This window comes from Labrus mixtus, chromosome 20 (genome assembly GCF_963584025.1).
Source record: "Labrus mixtus chromosome 20, fLabMix1.1, whole genome shotgun sequence".
In the NCBI taxonomy this organism is placed as follows: Eukaryota; Metazoa; Chordata; class Actinopteri; order Labriformes; family Labridae; genus Labrus; species Labrus mixtus.
The window spans coordinates 14,360,479-14,378,298 of NC_083631.1; the positions used below are offsets into that span (position 1 = coordinate 14,360,479).

Genomic DNA, 17,820 nt, shown 5'->3' on the forward strand with positions numbered 1-17,820 from the left:
AACACTGCAGCAGGAATATTATTTTTTGTCTACATCATATCATTTATTACTTTTTATTCAACCAATATTTGTAATACTGAACATACAGAGTCTTCATGTGAGAGGGCCCAAAATGATAAAATAAGAACTGGCTGCAATGCACAGCATGTCTGTGGGGCCCTTAATGATGTACAACGCAGCTCCATGTCCCCTCAGATATCAGATCATTACATCTCTGTATTTTATAGATTTTTTTTTCCACAATGTAACTAACTAGACCTACAGTATGTATGCTTGTTCATAGCTTATATTTACTTGTTCCAATATAATGCGCAAAGGTTCTTTTCACACAGCCTGAAGTAAAACATAGAAAGGATATTAAACTGAAAAATCGTTTCTGACAAAGAAGCCTAAGAGAACATGAGAAAGTACCACAGCTCCTACTTCATGTGCTGATGATATGGATGACCTAATCACTTATGAGACTCTATAAGCTATTGATACCAAAATGAAGTGTATTGACTGGTTGGTTGATTTGGGCAACCTTTAATTAACATATTCACCTATCCTGTAGTGTGAGTCCATGAAAACAGAGATCAGTTATTTCGCAAAATGCTGATCGCTATTGCAGTGAACTCAATTTTAGGGGAACTTAGTCGATTAAGACAGCTTTCTTTTTTTAGCTTCTTTTTACGTTCACTATGTGTACAATAGCCAGCAGCATTGAGTAAACCAATACAAAAACTTAGAATTTCTGTACTCCCCTCCCCAATAAATAAGACAAATATGACAACAAATATACATAAAATTATTCAATATGAAATAATTTCAAAAGCTAAAGACAGCTTTCTGACGGTTTTAAAACATCAGAAGCTGTGCTCTAAATGGATAGACTGCAGGGTAAGACCGCAGACAAAAAGAGGGACAGCTTTAAGAAGGACTTGTGCTCAGTAACGTGTAACGGCACACAACTCCTCACTATCTGAACTGCCATGAATATGCTGCTTTTGTTGTCTTTAAAAACAGAAATAAACATGATCCCACTTTTAAATACTAAATCACCTCATGTGAAAAACTAACATTTATTTTAAACAGGCTGTTTTTGACATTCCAAATGTTCTTGTAGTTATTAATAACCCAGGTGTCAATGAAACGTCAGGTCTCAGCAGAGGTGTGATTGTACACAACAGCTTAACCCTCCCATTTGAGGAATGTGGTAAATGACTGTGATGCTATACAAAATATAAGAATTAGCTGCTTTTTGGGTTTTTTTTACAATTGTAATCTGTGGATTTGTGCATGTGCATGTGGGCTCTTACGCCTTCATCAACTTTTTGTGATTTTGTGTTATCCAGAGCTAAGATAGCGAAGAAATTGTGAAATTCAATGATAACGACAAAAGGCTGAATTTTCCTCCAAGCTGCCTCAGACAGCATATCATCATCTGAAGAAACTCTTTGTGTAACCTGAACTCTGACCTTTATTTAGAAGACAAACTCTCATAATGTGCACAAAAGTCTTGTCATGTTACAGAATATCCACAGCAACCCACACATGCTGAATATCTTTGTTTCCATGGGATATGCACTCACAAGGCTGAACACATATTTCAATAAACACTCCTTTAAACCCAACACATGAATAGGCAACAAGTGGAAGCGAGCTGACTGAGCAGCAGCATCTTTAACCTCCCCATTAGGAGTTTGAGAGGTAGAGAAAGGCGATAGAGGATGGAGAAAGAAGCTGTCTCTAATTTTATTTCTTGTAAATTCTCTGGGGAGGGACAAGTGAGAGAGAGATAACTAATTCATTCACAGTGTGTGGAAAAGGGGGGGTGGTTCAGGCTTTTGTATGAGAGACAGAGAGAGGGAGAGAGATAGGCAGGGGACTCGGAGATGGCAGGAACCACGGTGAGTGGAGTTAGACAGAGTGATGTGGAGCTGAGGCTTTATTCTCATACTAGAGCTAATGGGAGACGAGGGACACGCATCTGAACCACAAAGCTCCTGACTCAGTTTTGAAAAAGCAGCTTTGGAGAACTACAACGCCACCAAGTCGCCCCTCAAGAAGAAACTAGATGTCTGTATGAAAAAAAAGTGAAGATTTCCTCTCGACTAAGACAAGAGTGACAGCCAAGCCCAAAGGAGAGGAGTTCACTTTAAGGTCCCCTTTGGAGAGTAGAGAAAAACTACCGGAATCCCTTGACAGAGAGGCTTCAGTCTTCTCTTCTACAGCAAGATGCCTGTGATGAAGGGCCTCCTCGCTCCACAAAACACCTTTCTGGACACCATCGCAAACCACTTTGATGGCACTCGTAAGTATATTTTGGAATTCCATTAAATTCTACTCCTCATCTTCGAATAACCTCAGTGAGACCTTTTAGCAATGCGCTACATGGATGTTTCTATATGGCAAATGGCTGTTGGAAATATTCTAACATTGCAATATATAATTATGATTCAAAATGAAAAACATTGTGTACATGCTTTGTGGTAGATGGCATCTTTGGATATGTCCCTTTGCTTTTAGGTAACTTTTTCCTCACAGATACATGGGACTGAATTGAAATTGAATTGTACCTGTAAATAGATTCATTTGAATTATGACTCTGCAACTGTACCAGCGTTCCCACTGTTGCTTTTAGGACTTAAGCCTTAGGCATTTTGTAACCCAGTTTAGGAGGACTGCCACTGAAAACACTGCTGTTGACAAATTTGTCTAGCAGTATTGAGATCCAATCATAAGATTGAGAGAGGGACGCTACAGTCAAGTCAGGATGATATTTTTATTATTTAATGTTTTTTCCCAAGAGCCCACTTGTTGTGCCAAAGTGCTGCTTGTCGGAACCACATTTATTTCTAGGTCTTTCCAAAGGTTTTTCATGTTTGTATTATTATTCAACATTCATTTTTACAATAATCAAGAAGGCTATATTTCTGTGACAAGACGGCCATCATTTAAGATTTGCTGATTTTCCTTAACTAAATCTTTGTGGACATGCAGATCTGTATCAAATGTGAAATAAAGTGTTACTAAATAGCTCTGTTATTATATCATTACCTGGTGAAAGTTTGGAGATATGACACAATGATTTAACAGACTAGGAATAAAATCAAGTACATAAACACAACCCCACACAACCATTAAATACTTTACACCATAAGATACAAATCATTACTTCATTTCTTGAAAATACTATTGTTTAAATTTGGTTTACTTATTTTAAAATATATTTTTTAACAGTTATCATATACAAATATATTACTTTTTTAAAATGTATTTTATATATATGTTTATTTCATTAATCCAAACATTATATGTCAAATCTTAAATAAAATAAAGAAGCATAAAGAAGAATCTTATATAATCTGTATTTGTTTCACTAGAGATTCAATTAATAAAGCACAACATTTAAAAAAATAAAGTGATATATAGATATATTTATATATACATTTAAAAAAAAAAACATCTGACCCCACAGTTTTGCTCGTTAATGCATATTTTCATGTATAGTAGCTTAGAATCAGTGCAGAGCAGATAATAAAAAGCATCACTGGAGCTGGTTCCAGACATGATGAGAGTGTAACTGTGTGTGTACGGGTCAGACTGTCTTATACAACTTCACAAATTCAGTGTGATAACACTGTCACGGTCTGTATCTCTCTTTCACACACACACACACACACACACACACACACACACACACACACACACACACACACACACACACACACACACACACACACACACACACACACACACACACACACACACACGGCACCCTGCTATCCACATCATCTTGCCCTTAAGTTCTGTAAGACACACACACACATACTTAAACTTGCACTCAGATATTTTCTCAATCTTATCTGCCAGAATATCTCTGTATGTACAGTACGTGGGTGGATTGATCCTCCTGCGTGGGAGGTGACTGGACCAACTGACAGGAGATGGCCTCAGAGCAGACCAGGCTTCAATTTGAAAACTGTATGGAATGCCAAGCGCTGAATTGAAAGCCTTTCAGTATGATGACAGCGCCATAAAAACAAAGAGGAAAACTGCAGCTTCCCTTTAAGCTCATATCTGAATCCAGATGGTTGATACAAATACCCACTCTGTGAATGTGATTGGTGGCTGGGCTCAAGGAAACAGAGGTGGTATTCATATGAACCAGGTGTGTTTGTAGGGAAATTAAGAAAAATTAATTAAATTGCCTCAGAGGGCTCAGTCAATCTCATTCAAGGGAGAAAAATGTCTACAGTATTGATCTAATCAATATGGATATGGATGTCCAAGGAAATAATGTCATCTTAAGACATTATTAAGATGATGATTAAAAGAAAATTAAAATCCTAACTTGGATCTAATCTAATGTTTACAGACGTGTTTAAAGGCGATCAAAGTTATTTTTAAAAGTGTGTCAAGCATTTCATTGCACCTGCTGCAGTTATTTGTCACCCCTCCTTGTCGACTGTGACTTGCCCAGATTGTTAGAACTGCATCTTTTTCCTCCCCACAAGTGATGTCATGGGTAAATAGTGAAGGGAGTCATTGTGTTTGAGTCACTACAGTTTTGAAACAGAATGAAACGCAAATATGGAGAAAGTGGAATTGGAGATGTAACAATGATAAAAGTGAATCACTGGCTGATTAATTCAAATTATACTAGTGTAAATTGATGCGTAAGATGCTCCAATAGCCATATAGGCTTAGAAATGAGTATTTACTGACTAAGTGGTTTTTCATAGATGCACAATTCTTTGGCCAGTCAGGCATTGTAGGATGTTCTCTTGAATAACATGAAGGTATAGAAAGCAGGCAAAGAGAGAAAAATAAAGACATAGGACAGTGACAGTTTGATTTTAGTGATAGGACTTGACATCTGGTGTCAATGTATCCCACCAAAATGTATCTGTTATCATGGAAATTAATTTTTAAGCACATGTCTAACTGATTTGATTTCATAATGATAACATTAATGGGTGTAGGTGTTAAGATTAAGATTAACTTTTATTGATCCCCGCAAGGGGAAATTTCAGTTTTTACACTCTGTAAGTCATGAACACAAACATAGGCTGAAATATACACACACATGCAGAAACAGGATCCTATGGACATGCACTAATGGAGGGAGGCCAGAGTGACGGAGCGGCGCTCCGGAGCTGATGGTGGGGAGGGGGTTCGGTGCCTTGCTCAGGGGCACCTTGGCAGTGCTCAGGAGGTGATCTGGCATCTCTCCAGCTACCAGACCAGCTTCCATATTTGGTCCACACCAGGACTTGAACCAGCAACCCTCCGGTTCCCAACCCAAGTCCCTACTGCCGCTCCCAGATAATTCAGATAATTGATAAAGTAATCCTATATTAATATATATATATATATATATATATATATATATATATATATATATATATATCATTCCCGCGCTTCAGCAATGACTTTCCTTCATCTGCACTATAGAGTTAGGCTGATATTGCAGATCTATTACTGGCTCCATCTGTCTTCCAGAAGACACAGTGTCTTGCTAACGATTTAGATGCAAATTGTAGCTTTGGCATATGCTTTTTTTTTTTTTTTTTTTAAACAAATCACTATGGCAACACACGAACAATGTTGGTGGTAACAACATTTGCTCTACTCTTAGCAGGTAGCAAATATTCACACGTCACTAATTGCACATCTTCTTCTATGCGCCGCCTGCTCTGCAATTAATTTTGAGTTGAAAGAAAATCACTTGTATCTATAGCTCCATTCATCTGAATACAGGTGAATTATTATTCTGGGATGTTTGAAGCTTTAGAGACAAAACAAAGCATTACTCATTAAAAACTGGCTGCTGTATAGGTGTATTATCACCAGTGTGGCCATAACATCATTGTAGTGTTCATGGGTAAACACAGAAGACAATATTCACTGGAGTCTTCCTGGATCTTGAGATATTAAAGGATATCACACAAAAAAGCATACAAGCAATACTCAGTTAATGATGGTGAGGTTTTGCTGTTGTTTCTCTTCAATAAACCCTGCAATTCTTCACCCAGCAGAATTTACTTTAACAAATCACCCAAACCCAAAGTAGCTTACAGGGAATGGATGGAATTGGTATATGTCATTGTATTTCTCCATTCTTAAAGCCTTACTGATAGATTTATTTGAAGAAACCACAGAGACCAACATCACCTTGCATTTAAAATGCAGTGCCTCATGGTTTCATTATTTTCTTCTCTCGTTTCCACCTACACACCATGCCCTAAAATGACCCGTCAAGTTTCAGCAATGATGTTAAAAAATGTTTTTATACCAAACAAGCCTAACGTTTTCAAGCATCTGTCTGAATAGTTTCTTAAAGATTTTCATCTCCATCACTATTATTCTCTCTTTTGCATTATGTACTGATGTGTTATACACGTATAGCCTATATACTGTTGGTTCACATGTGATCCAAAGCTGAGTTAGAAAGAGAAATGTTTCCCTTGTTCATGCCTTACATTTTGGTCTGGATAACAGGAATGAGAGATTCAACTTTTGTAAAAACAAATGTCTTGAATACAAGGGATGGAGCAGTTAAGCAATATTATAACTACTACTACTGTAGTATTAACTACTACACTACTTGCTGCAACTAATCTGATGAAGTTATGCAACAAAAAACTGAATGCTGAGAGTTATTGTTGTAAAAGCTGTAGTAATAGCTCCTTTGTCTAATACTTCAGCTTTTGATATGATTAGAAAAGATAAAGAAAGCTGTTAGTGTAATGCAACTGAAATGAAAGACGCTTAAAAACTTTACTCTGTAATGAAGTTGTGAAATCAGCAGGACTGTTGAAATAGAGGACATTAGTTTTTACTGTTGTATCTAATTAACTAGCAGTTGCTAGGAAACGAGTGAAGACTCCAGGAGGGTACAAGTCCCAAAGCAAAACATTAGTCTGGCATGAATTCTGCACACAACAAAAAAAAAAAAAAAACACTTTCTGTTTTTCTCATATTGATCTTTGTGCTGATGAAGATGTGTGTGCCTGCTGTTGTGTTTATATTTTTCTCTGGCTGCATAAATTCTCAAATCCATTACACAATTGATGGCCAGATAAAAACCTGCTGCACATGCTAATTACTGACATGGCCTTGGTCCCCCATGGAGCCCGAGGAGCCAGCTGAGGCCCCCCGCATTTATCCTCAGACTTCATACAGACCACCAGCTATACTTCAAAGCCCCTCAGATGTAGCTGGGACTTGACTATTTCTGGGAGTCAGAGCTGGGAGCAGATAAAATGACAAAGAAAAAAGAGGGGAAGAGTGTTTGTTTTCTATTTGTAGCTACATCAAGAAATGAATACAATCTGGAGAGATAGGCCTATGGGTTTTGGCAAGAGAAAAGGATACCAAAGACTCTTTTTGCCACATTTGAATGTGTTACTGAAGCAGAAGCTATCTCAATGCTGCGTCATAGAGTTCAAATATTGCCTGTTGTTCAGTCAGTCTTTTGATTTCCCTGAGGTCACACAGTAGCTTTAACCTCAACCATGGGGCTCTTTTATTTCCCTCATAGACAGTAACTTCCTGCTGGGAAATGCTCAAGGTCGCCATGGCTACCCCATCGTGTACTGCTCAGATGGGTTCTGCGAGCTGACCGGCTTCGTTCGGACTGAGGTGATGCAGAAAACTTGTACCTGCAGCTTCCTCCACGGAGTTGAGACCAATGAGAGTGTCATCCAGCAGGTGGACAAAGCTCTGGAGGGCCAGCAGGAGTTCCAGGGAGAAGTCTGCCTCTACAGAAAAAATGGTGCAAATGATGATATATTGAGTTGATAATCACACAGATCATGAGTCCATTTCATTTCAGTGTTGAACTAAATCCACTTGTCATTTTAAGTGTTAGTACTGTCTTGTTATATTGGTGGGTTATCATTTTATAATACCGTTTTAATATCCTCCAGGAAATCCATTTTGGTGCTTGCTGGATATTGTGCCGATAAAAAACGAAAAAGGTGAAGTGGTGCTGTTCCTCTTATCCTTTAAAGATGTCAGTGAAACTTATGGGAAGAGTCATCGCTGCAGCCAAGGAGACGGTGAGACCTGGCAACATGCATTCCTCACCTCTTAGCGTCCTACTGTAATTTAGACTATCTTCAAAATGCCATGTTGGTACATTTATGCAATTTATCATTGAAACGTGTTGTGTTTTTCTCGCAGGTATGTCAGATGCTGCTCACGAGAACGTCAAAAGCAATCGATCACACTTTTCCCAAGCCCGAGAAAGAGGGAGGACCATCCTGCAGCACCTCAGAAACCTGTTTACAAAGAGGGACAAGAGGAAACTGACCAGTGTAAGTTTAAACACCTGAATACAGACAAATAAACCTACAATATGCCTTCAATATTTTATAGTTGATTACTGCTGAGCAATGCTTGGCTATACTTCCCTTGAAACAAAAGCATTTGCTCCATCTATAGCTAAACTTTAATGTCATTAAGTTCATGTTGTAATCACAGCTTCCACAGGTTATGGTTTATCAGAAGCAATGTAAAACTACAGTTATGTGAGCTAACTAAGCTAAGAATTTAACATCATATTCATTCTTTGTTACATCTTAATTATTAGTCAATTAATGGTATTTTTTACATTAGATATCAAGAGACGTAAACATTTTATTTTATGAATGATGCCTGGTCTGCTTTGTTTCATGCTGATGTTATCACTGAGTCCTGCTTCACTGGGCCCTGAATAAATTGTGGATTTCCATAATTTATCATTTTCAAATTTGATTCTTTCATCCACAAAGTTTCTTCATCAGCCCGCTAAGGTAGCCTTAAATATAATTACAGCACTCCAGATTTGCAGTTGGATTCAATAATGAGCTTTTTTTCCCCCTTTCAAACGCTGTCCATTCAGCATCAGGTTTGTCATTATTTTCAGGGTTTTTTGTGTGTGTTCTGTTGCCAAGTGTTTTTATGAGATTTCTATGTGCTGTCTTTTTCAGGCTGTGTTTCAGAAACCATCTCTACCTGAGTACAAAGTGGCAGCTGTAAAGAAGTCACGGTTCATCCTGCTTCACTACAGCATCTCCAAGGCCTTGTGGGACTGGCTCATTCTACTGGCGACCTTCTACGTCGCTGTGGCTGTACCCTATGACATCTGCTTTGTCAGCCACGTTCAGGGCAATGACCATGATTCTCCCATCAGTCGCAGCACTATAGGCACTGACATCGCAGTGGAGATGCTCTTCATACTTGGTGTGACATTTTCACATTTGATGAAAACATGTATTTATTATTGTTTGTTTTTTCATGGTTACAAGACGGATTGATTTTCAATGGTTACCTTTGTTGTAGCTTCTTGAACAGCATTACAGAGACCAACAATGTTCTGGTTAAATCAGGTACAACTATATATCCAATACAGCTGCAGTGGTTTCCGTGGTGATGGCCAACACATAACTAAACCTCCTACCTTTTCTCACCCACGCAGGGTGTCTCTGTTGCCCCAGGTTACGAATCATAATGAGATTTCTCTCACTTCGTCCCACTTTAACTCCAAAGGAAGTGTGATAGCACATCTGTCATGAGACTGTCTGACTAAATCTCTCCTGAAGTTAGTCTGGTGACATTCAGTCATATTCATGCCCAAAATGACCTGACCAGGTTCCGCAAGCTGTTTGCTTTGCTTGACTAGTTTCAGTAAAAACACATGAAAGCGTTGTACCACTGAATGTCAAATGCCTGTCGCTGCATCATGTCACTTAGACTCACCAACACTTGTCTCCACCAACCTGATTGCAACAGGTTAAAAAACTACTTTTTATCTCATTGTTAGAGAAAATAAAAAAATGTAATTTCCTGCTAGAAAAGTACATAATTATTTAATAATATATTATATGAAAAGAGATTGCTTAAAAAGAGTTTTAGCTACTTTACTCTATTCTTTATTGAACATTTAATTAATCATCTATTTCACAAGATAAGATAAGATCATCTTTATTGATCCCCCATTTAGGAAAGTTAACATCTTACAACAGTTCGATAAACCGCAATGAAGGTATTAAGAATAGAAATAATAAGAGGGAAATACTTAAAAATGACAATAATAATAATAATACAAAATAAAATATGTTTTTTAAGTATGTACATGATTTATATCTACTATTGGTTTGGTACAAATTATTTACACCTAAAATATATTTAATCTATTTAAAAATAAAACACACATAGGCCTACTGCATACTTTTTTCATCTTCAAACCTTGAAATTGTACCTTGAAATTATAACATTTACAGGATCTTTAGTCCTGAAAAAAGGCTGGTGCACATGTCTAAATGTGTCATTCATTCATTAAACTTTTTTTTGTTTCTGTTGGGTGCCTGTTAAATTTTCCCTTGCGTCTTTTCCCTGCTCCATCTCAGATATCATCCTGAATTTCCGCACCACATTTGTGAGTCAGTCAGGTCAGGTGGTGTACGATGCTCGATCCATCTACCTCCACTACTGCACCACTTGGTTCTTTGTGGATCTGATCGCAGCTTTGCCCTTTGATCTTCTCTATGTCTTCAACATCACTGTGGTAAGATATTTATCTGTGCATATCATCAAGCTCTGTTTGCCTCAGGGACAAGTTCTTGTCTCTTTTAGTTTACCAACTTTTAGACTGGCCACTAAAGTTTTGGTGATCTGTCCTAAGAGCAGTGGGCTGGAGATGATTATTCCTCCAAATTGAATCACTTCACTGAGCATTCTTGTTTATCTGCTCGCTTTAGTTTGACCTCCAGATCAACACGAATACTTCTCATGGATTAGTCCCGCTGTATCACAGTCCTCTGCTGACCCATCAAGGCCTCCCAAATGCACCCTTAGTTTTGGTTGCCATGTTTAAAACTATCCAGCTTATAGTAACATTTATTTCAAATAAGTGCTCCTCAATATAATTTGGTTCTCAGTTTTAAATTGCACATTGGTTTCGCTAATTGCACATATGTTTTCTATTCTTATTCCTTATTTTCTTGGTACAGGTCGAATTTGAAATTGTACAGGTTTCATTTAAATCTTTGTTAGGGTTCATATATGCATACAGGAGGGATAATAAATGATCTATCTATCTATCTATCAAAAAAAATCATCTCTGTGTCTTCTTGTCCAGACGTCGCTTGTGCACTTGCTGAAGACGGTTCGTCTGCTGCGTCTTCTGCGCCTGCTACAGAAACTGGACCGCTACTCCCAGTACAGCGCTGTGGTCCTGACTCTGCTCATGTCTGTGTTTGCCCTGCTGGCTCACTGGATGGCCTGTGTCTGGTACGTCATTGGACGCCAGGAGATAGAAAGCAGTGACCCTGTCACCTGGGATATAGGTGAGCACATTATGTTTAATGTTATGTGTAAGTGCGGTGATGAATCCAACAGCACTCAGTCAGGAGTATGATGTTCTTTATTCATTATAAGCTCTGCTTCGACTGTCTCACCAAGCAGCCCCACATGGGCCAGTGCTGGACATATCTAGCCATGCTTGAATGCCTGAAAGCAGCGTCTTAAATTCTAGCTTTCCTCCTCCTTGGTCTCGAGGATGTTCAGGTCACAGAGCATTCCCGTTATATCACCAGAGAAACGCATCATATCAGTCAACATTGTATCAACCATCACCCGTTATATCAGAGATAAAAGGGTCACCCCAGTAGACTTTAAGAAGAAATAAAAAGACACTAATGTTTATCCATGTCTCATTGAATAATTTAACATCCCATCATAAATGTTAAACAACCATCTTGCCACCTCGTCCACCAGGCTGGCTTCAAGAACTGGGAAAGCGTCTGGACACGCCGTACATCAACAGCACCACGGGTGGTCCCTCCATGCCGAGCGCCTACATTGCCTCTCTCTATTTCACCCTCAGCAGCCTCACCAGTGTCGGTTTTGGCAATGTATGTGCCAACACAGACGCAGAAAAAATCTTCTCTATCTGCATCATGCTCATTGGGGGTAAGTTTCTATAGGTGAGGACAGTAAATGATCCCAATTAGTGTCCATTATCTGAATATATATTAAACATAACTGTGTACCATCTCCAGCCCTGATGCATGCCGTCGTCTTTGGGAATGTAACAGCCATCATCCAGCGAATGTACTCCCGGCGCTCTCTCTACCATACCCGGATGAAGGATCTCAAGGACTTTATCCGTGTGCATCGGCTTCCCCAGATGCTGAAGCAGAGGATGCTGGAGTACTTTCAAGCCACCTGGTCGGTCAACAATGGCATCAATGCCAATGAGGTGAGGGAAAAATCACAAATTAGCAAAGCTCTCTTGATAATCATCATTTTTCTAACCTTTGTATATTTTAACCCTCGTAAAAAAAGTTTTAAAGTCAATCTCTATGAATATATTAGACTGCAGTTTTTTTCTTTTCCTGTTGCAAAAATAACACTTTATTAAACATTTTGGGGCTTTTTAGGCCTTTGTTTTAGAGCTATGACAGTGGATAGAGTCAGAAATCAGGGATAGAGAGTGGGGAACAACATGTGGGAAAGGAGCACCACTTGGAGGACTACAGCCTCCATACATGGGGCACACACACTAACCACTACGCTACAGGCACCCTGAAAGAACAACACATTTTGTTTGGATTAAAGACTCGTTTGAGAAATGTCATATCCAAAATGTGGGCCGCCTTAAATCCTCTGGAGTGTCATTCCATTTCCTTAAGTAGCCTGCACATCGTTGCAAATAGAACCTGGGTAACAATAGCCGGAGCAGATCTAGGAGAAGTTCCCTGTAATTACAAGGGTTTGAGTTGAAATAGAGAGAATACTCATTAACACCCTCGCCAACACAATCTGTAGATAATTAATTCACTGTTGAAGGCAACAGACATAGCCTCTGGTTCCTGAGAACATGTTGCCTTTAACACCTTGTGTCTGTTTTTACTGAGCAGCTTGGCGCGTCATGGGAGTGCATTAACCTTTAGAACTTCAATCTGTTCAATTTTTTTTTGCACTCTTGTATTCGTCATTTTTGGAAGATATACTTAAAATTTTTCTGGGATGTAGCAGATCAGTGAGATCTTTTAGATCTGCAACAACAAGGGATTTGTAACCAAAAGAGACAGAAGAGCTGCATTAGTGTCTAACATTGTATTGACGTGTTTACATGTCTTTAAGCTCGGGTTGTAGAAAATATCATGTCGATTTTTAGACTCACAGAGCCGTCTATGCTGTACACCCATTACATTCAATCATATCACATCTGTTTATTGTTGAACTGAACAACCAGAACTCTGGCAATTAAGGCTATCAACACTCTCCTTAGAGGATACATTGTATACAGTACATCTCAAAAAGTGACTTTAAACATTCAGTCATTTAGTTCAAACCAAAATGTTCCGATTGTTCCCATTCTCAAACTTTGTGAAAAAATTCACAACAAAATTGGAACTTACATCATCTGTTTTGTTTGTATACTTTCCCTCCTGTCCTCTTTCTTAGCTGCTGCATGACTTCCCAGATGAACTGCAAGCTGACATTGCCATGCATCTGAACAAAGACATCCTGCAGCTGCCTGTATTCGAGCGAGCCAGCAGAGGTTGTCTGCGCTCTCTCTCCCTACACATCAAGACCTCCTTCTGTGCACCTGGGGAATATCTCATACGACAAGGAGACGCCCTGCAAGCCAACTACTTTGTTTGCTCCGGTTCCCTAGAGGTTCTGAAAGACGGCATGGTCCTGGCCATACTGGGTCGGTGTGAAACTTTTCCTCTCTTGCTCGTTCTGCACGTTTCAGCTATTTCGCTCCTCGTTATAATCCCTCTGTTGTAACTGATGATCCCTACAGGTAAAGGGGACCTCATTGGGGCTGACCTCCCAGAACAAGACCAGGTTATCAAGACCAATGCAGACGTGAAGGCGTTGACCTACTGTGACCTTCAGTACATCAGTGTTAGGGCTTTTAGGGAGGTCCTCGGGCTTTACCCAGAGTACGGCAGTCGGTTCAGCTCCGACATCCATCAAAACCTCACCTACAACCTGAGAGAAGGCAGTGAAGCTGACGTAAGACATTTGCTATCACAATACTTTCCCACCAAATATATTGTATATTTTCCCATGTTAATCCTGACTTCAAATTTTCTAGGGAGTAACAAAGTTTCCATGGTCGTCGAGGCTGTCCCAGGTATGTTTTATTCCTTTGGCTTTGATCTGTATGATGCATCTGACATTCAGTCACAGCAAAGAAAGATTTTATCATGTAGCATAAGTCTGTTTTACTGAAAAGTAAAACTGTTGTTGAAAATATGTGAAATTGGCACATTATCCGTCTGAATTTTTACAAACAGCTGAAATTAAGATGATGTTGAGAAGAGGGAAAAAAATAAGGAAACACCTTATATACTGTATGTGTTGCACAGGCAAGAACAGTCCAATTTAGGTTAAGAAAAAAGAGTGCATTAAACTTTAAGCAAAAAACAGATGATTAGATAAATGTTTTCTTATATTTGATGTGATACTCCTCTGTATGAGCTCTCATTTAACACTGATATGACATGGTTAAAACTGATTTTTTTTTTTTAAATGAAAGGTGCATCTTTGAGACTTTTGTGGGTAACATTAAATTCCTAATATCTAAGAAATCTTATTTTCCATCCACTATGTCTCCTCAGGGTCGCGGTTCTGTGGACCAGAAACTGCCCTTCATTATCGAGTCAGATGGTCTGTACCACGGAGAAGATGTAAAACACACTCAGCAAAGGAAGCTTCCTCTGTTACATGAAACAGGCAGCCCTGTCCGTCAGCCCTGCCTCAGCACGCTGTTGGGTGAGGAGCTCCACCACATCAATGCCTTCCGCCTTTGTCGATCCCCTGTTCAGGGTGGCCGAGGCCGCAGCCCGTCTCCTCAGCCGTTCTTCTCCGAGGAGCTCTCTCCGTCTCCTCTGCCTGGTCCTACTAGTGACTCAGGCTTGCCTGCCAAGCTGCTCATGCCATCCTTACCTTGTGTTAGTCCACTGAACCTGAGCCCAAGGTAACCTGGTTATCCTTTTCACCCAAATATTATTCAGCAATCTTTTTTGAAATCAAATGACACGGATTTGTTTTCTCTGCTAGGGTTGTGGATGGAATCGAGGATAATGGCCACACGTTTCAGTTTAATTTGGAGAACAGCGACATGAAGGCTAATGTCTCAGGTAAAGACTCTGCAAGCTGCACAATGAATGCAAAGTGAACTGCACTGGGTTGAGGGCAGCACATCCTTGATTTAAACACATCAGATAGCAATGGTTGACTCAAACTTCAAAATAAAAAGTAATTAAAAGATAAAAGGCATAGTTATTTGTGAAATGATCCCAGATCAGCTTCATTTCTTTGTATGTCCTCCTTTTTAAGAACGATTTCAGACGAGTGCTAACCTGCTTCAAGAGACAGAAGAAGTGAGACAGAACGTCAGCACACTGAACAAAGAGGTAAGGTCAATATCTGACTCTCATGGGAGCATAAGCCGACTAAACATTAAGAAATTCATTCAGCAGCTGTTTTTATTAGTTAAAAGGCTGAATTTTCAAAAAGCCAATTTATTTTTTTCTTCCCAGGTGAACAACTTGAACCAAGAAGTATCCAACCTGGCAAAGGAGCTCCACGACATGATGCATTTCCTACAGTCTCATATGGCAATGCTCCATTATCCCTCAACAGTTTCTAAATATTCTTATGGCGTCCAAATGTCTCCCAGCCCTAGTGTGACTGCCTCCAGCAGCTGGCAGCCTCAAGTGCCTTTACATATCTCCACTGGGCTGCACCTCCATCATGAAGCTATCAGCCACCCTGCCAGAAACATGTGGGGCTGCAATAGGATGTCCTCCCAGGCCAGAAGTTCGAGTTTGCTGCACTCGTCAAGCCCCGCGTCGTCGTGTTTGCACCTGTGCTGCTCCGACAGAGAAGGGACCACAGCCCACAGGTTGCAGTGCCAGTGTAGAACAGCGCCTAATTCTCCCTGCATGTCCTACCAACATGCCCAGACAGGTCCTTCCCTCCTCAGTCCTGCCTTCAGCAATTTCCCAGTGTCCCATTGTCAGGCCTCACAGGTGGCCTACAACACCTCGATTCCCACCATCAGCAACTCTCACCCAATATGTTCCCCGGTAAATTCAAGCTACTCCCACTCATCTCTGAGTGTCCAAACCAGTTCTGATCCACCACCACAAAACCAGACTAACTCCCAGACACCCATCCATTCCTCCATCACCCCCTCTGGCCTGACGCAGTATCACACCACATTTAGCTCTCTAAGCCCTTTAAGAGTCCACACTTCATTACGCACAGGGCACAATCAGATCCATCAGGGTGCCATCAGCGGCTCCAGGCAGGGTGAGCCAGTGGGATCCAGCCCTGTGCATCACATACAGGGCGTGTCATGTTCTCTGCTTGGGCAGGTTACAGACAGAGACTGTAGAGCTTCACTGTATCAAGAGAGGCCGGACAATGTTGAATATCAAGACATGAGCACCATTGCTCCAACTGTAGAAGTTCAACCACCTCTCTTGGACATGGGAAGAATACAAGCGCCACAATGAGGACCTCAGTGTCTAGTTGTCTTGTTTGTCGTACTTTAAAGACTTTAGGTGTGAAGGTTCAGTTACACAGACCAAATGCATGAGCACATACTGAAACCCCTGTGCCATAACTCATTTAAACTTCAATATTGTAATCTTTCTTTGTAGGATAACCTGTGATTGTGAAGTTGTTAGAGATTGCATACTCTGTAAAAAAAAAAACTGTTACAGGCTAAATTGTTTTATATATGATTACAAATGCATCACTCAGTCTATACATGTGTCTTTCAATACACTAGCACAAGAAAGAATCATTGTAGATAATTCCACTGCTGCCATCAGAGCAAATACACCTTCCCAGTTTGACCAGGCTTACATGTGACATGCATCTAAGCTCTACTGGTATGCAGCGCCACTCAGTGGTGACAGTTGGTTGCATCATTTCATAATTAAGAACAAAGAAACCAACCTAAAAAAATGATGTATATATTCTCATTATTGACATAAAACTGAGAATAAAGTTTTGTGAAAACAGACAAAATCTGGAGTAAAACTGTACGGTTGACAATGAAAATCAAATTTTTTTTGTACTGCACATTTTCAGGGATGTAGCCTACTAGGTTTTGTTGTGGGCTTTGCCACTTACTTTTCAGTTTTAACAGATATTTGAGAGATTTTTCGTATAATTTGCAGTAGAAAACTTTAAAAACTGGTCAAGTTGTTATGTATTGTCCTGCACAGCACCTGTGTAGTTCCTACACCAGCTTTCCTGAACAATTTGCACTTTTTTCTGATTGAACCATTCATGATCTTTTACAGATAATAAAGCATTCTAAAGTTACCCCTAGTTTTTCGCTCACATACATTGGACTGCACTTATAACAAGGACTAGCATTTTTAAAAATTTACTTTGGAGGGCATTAGGATTCCTGAACACCTTACAACTACTCGTCATCATGTGTTCTTAACTATGAATGTTTGTCTTGCTCTAAACATAGTAACAGCGTCCGTCCAGCTATTATTTATTTGCTCTTTTTTTTTTGTGAGAGATCAATAAAAGTGAATCATATAGCCTATCCATTCCTTCCGTCTGCTCTTTTCTTCAGGTTGTGCATGCACTGTACCCTTTGAATAAACGTCAACTATTCAAGGCTATGTAAATGCAAATGAAAATGCAGTAGCGAAAAGAATGAATAAAATAAACTGAAGAAACCCTGGAAGCAAAGACACAATAACTGAAGTGGAATCTGGGATATTATGAGTGACAAAGAGGTCCCTGCCATCCTCTCTCGGGATATGTTACCGCTCAAATTCATAAAGTATT

General features: G+C 39.7%; 1 protein-coding gene across 1 annotated transcript; it reads left to right on the top strand.

Annotated features, from left to right (window-relative positions):
- Nucleotides 1-1,884: 1,884 nt before the first annotated feature.
- Nucleotides 1,885-17,572, top strand: kcnh4a (potassium voltage-gated channel, subfamily H (eag-related), member 4a). Its single transcript, XM_061027061.1, has 16 exons — nucleotides 1,885-2,293; nucleotides 7,529-7,762; nucleotides 7,917-8,048; nucleotides 8,173-8,306; nucleotides 8,961-9,213; nucleotides 10,380-10,537; nucleotides 11,111-11,318; nucleotides 11,749-11,943; nucleotides 12,033-12,232; nucleotides 13,444-13,693; nucleotides 13,790-14,004; nucleotides 14,087-14,125; nucleotides 14,613-14,971; nucleotides 15,055-15,134; nucleotides 15,334-15,410; nucleotides 15,537-17,572. The coding sequence occupies exons 1-16, from the start codon at nucleotides 2,218-2,220 to the stop codon at nucleotides 16,515-16,517; spliced, it is 3,591 nt and encodes a 1,196-aa protein (XP_060883044.1). The 5' UTR covers nucleotides 1,885-2,217; the 3' UTR covers nucleotides 16,518-17,572.
- Nucleotides 17,573-17,820: the final 248 nt, after the last annotated feature.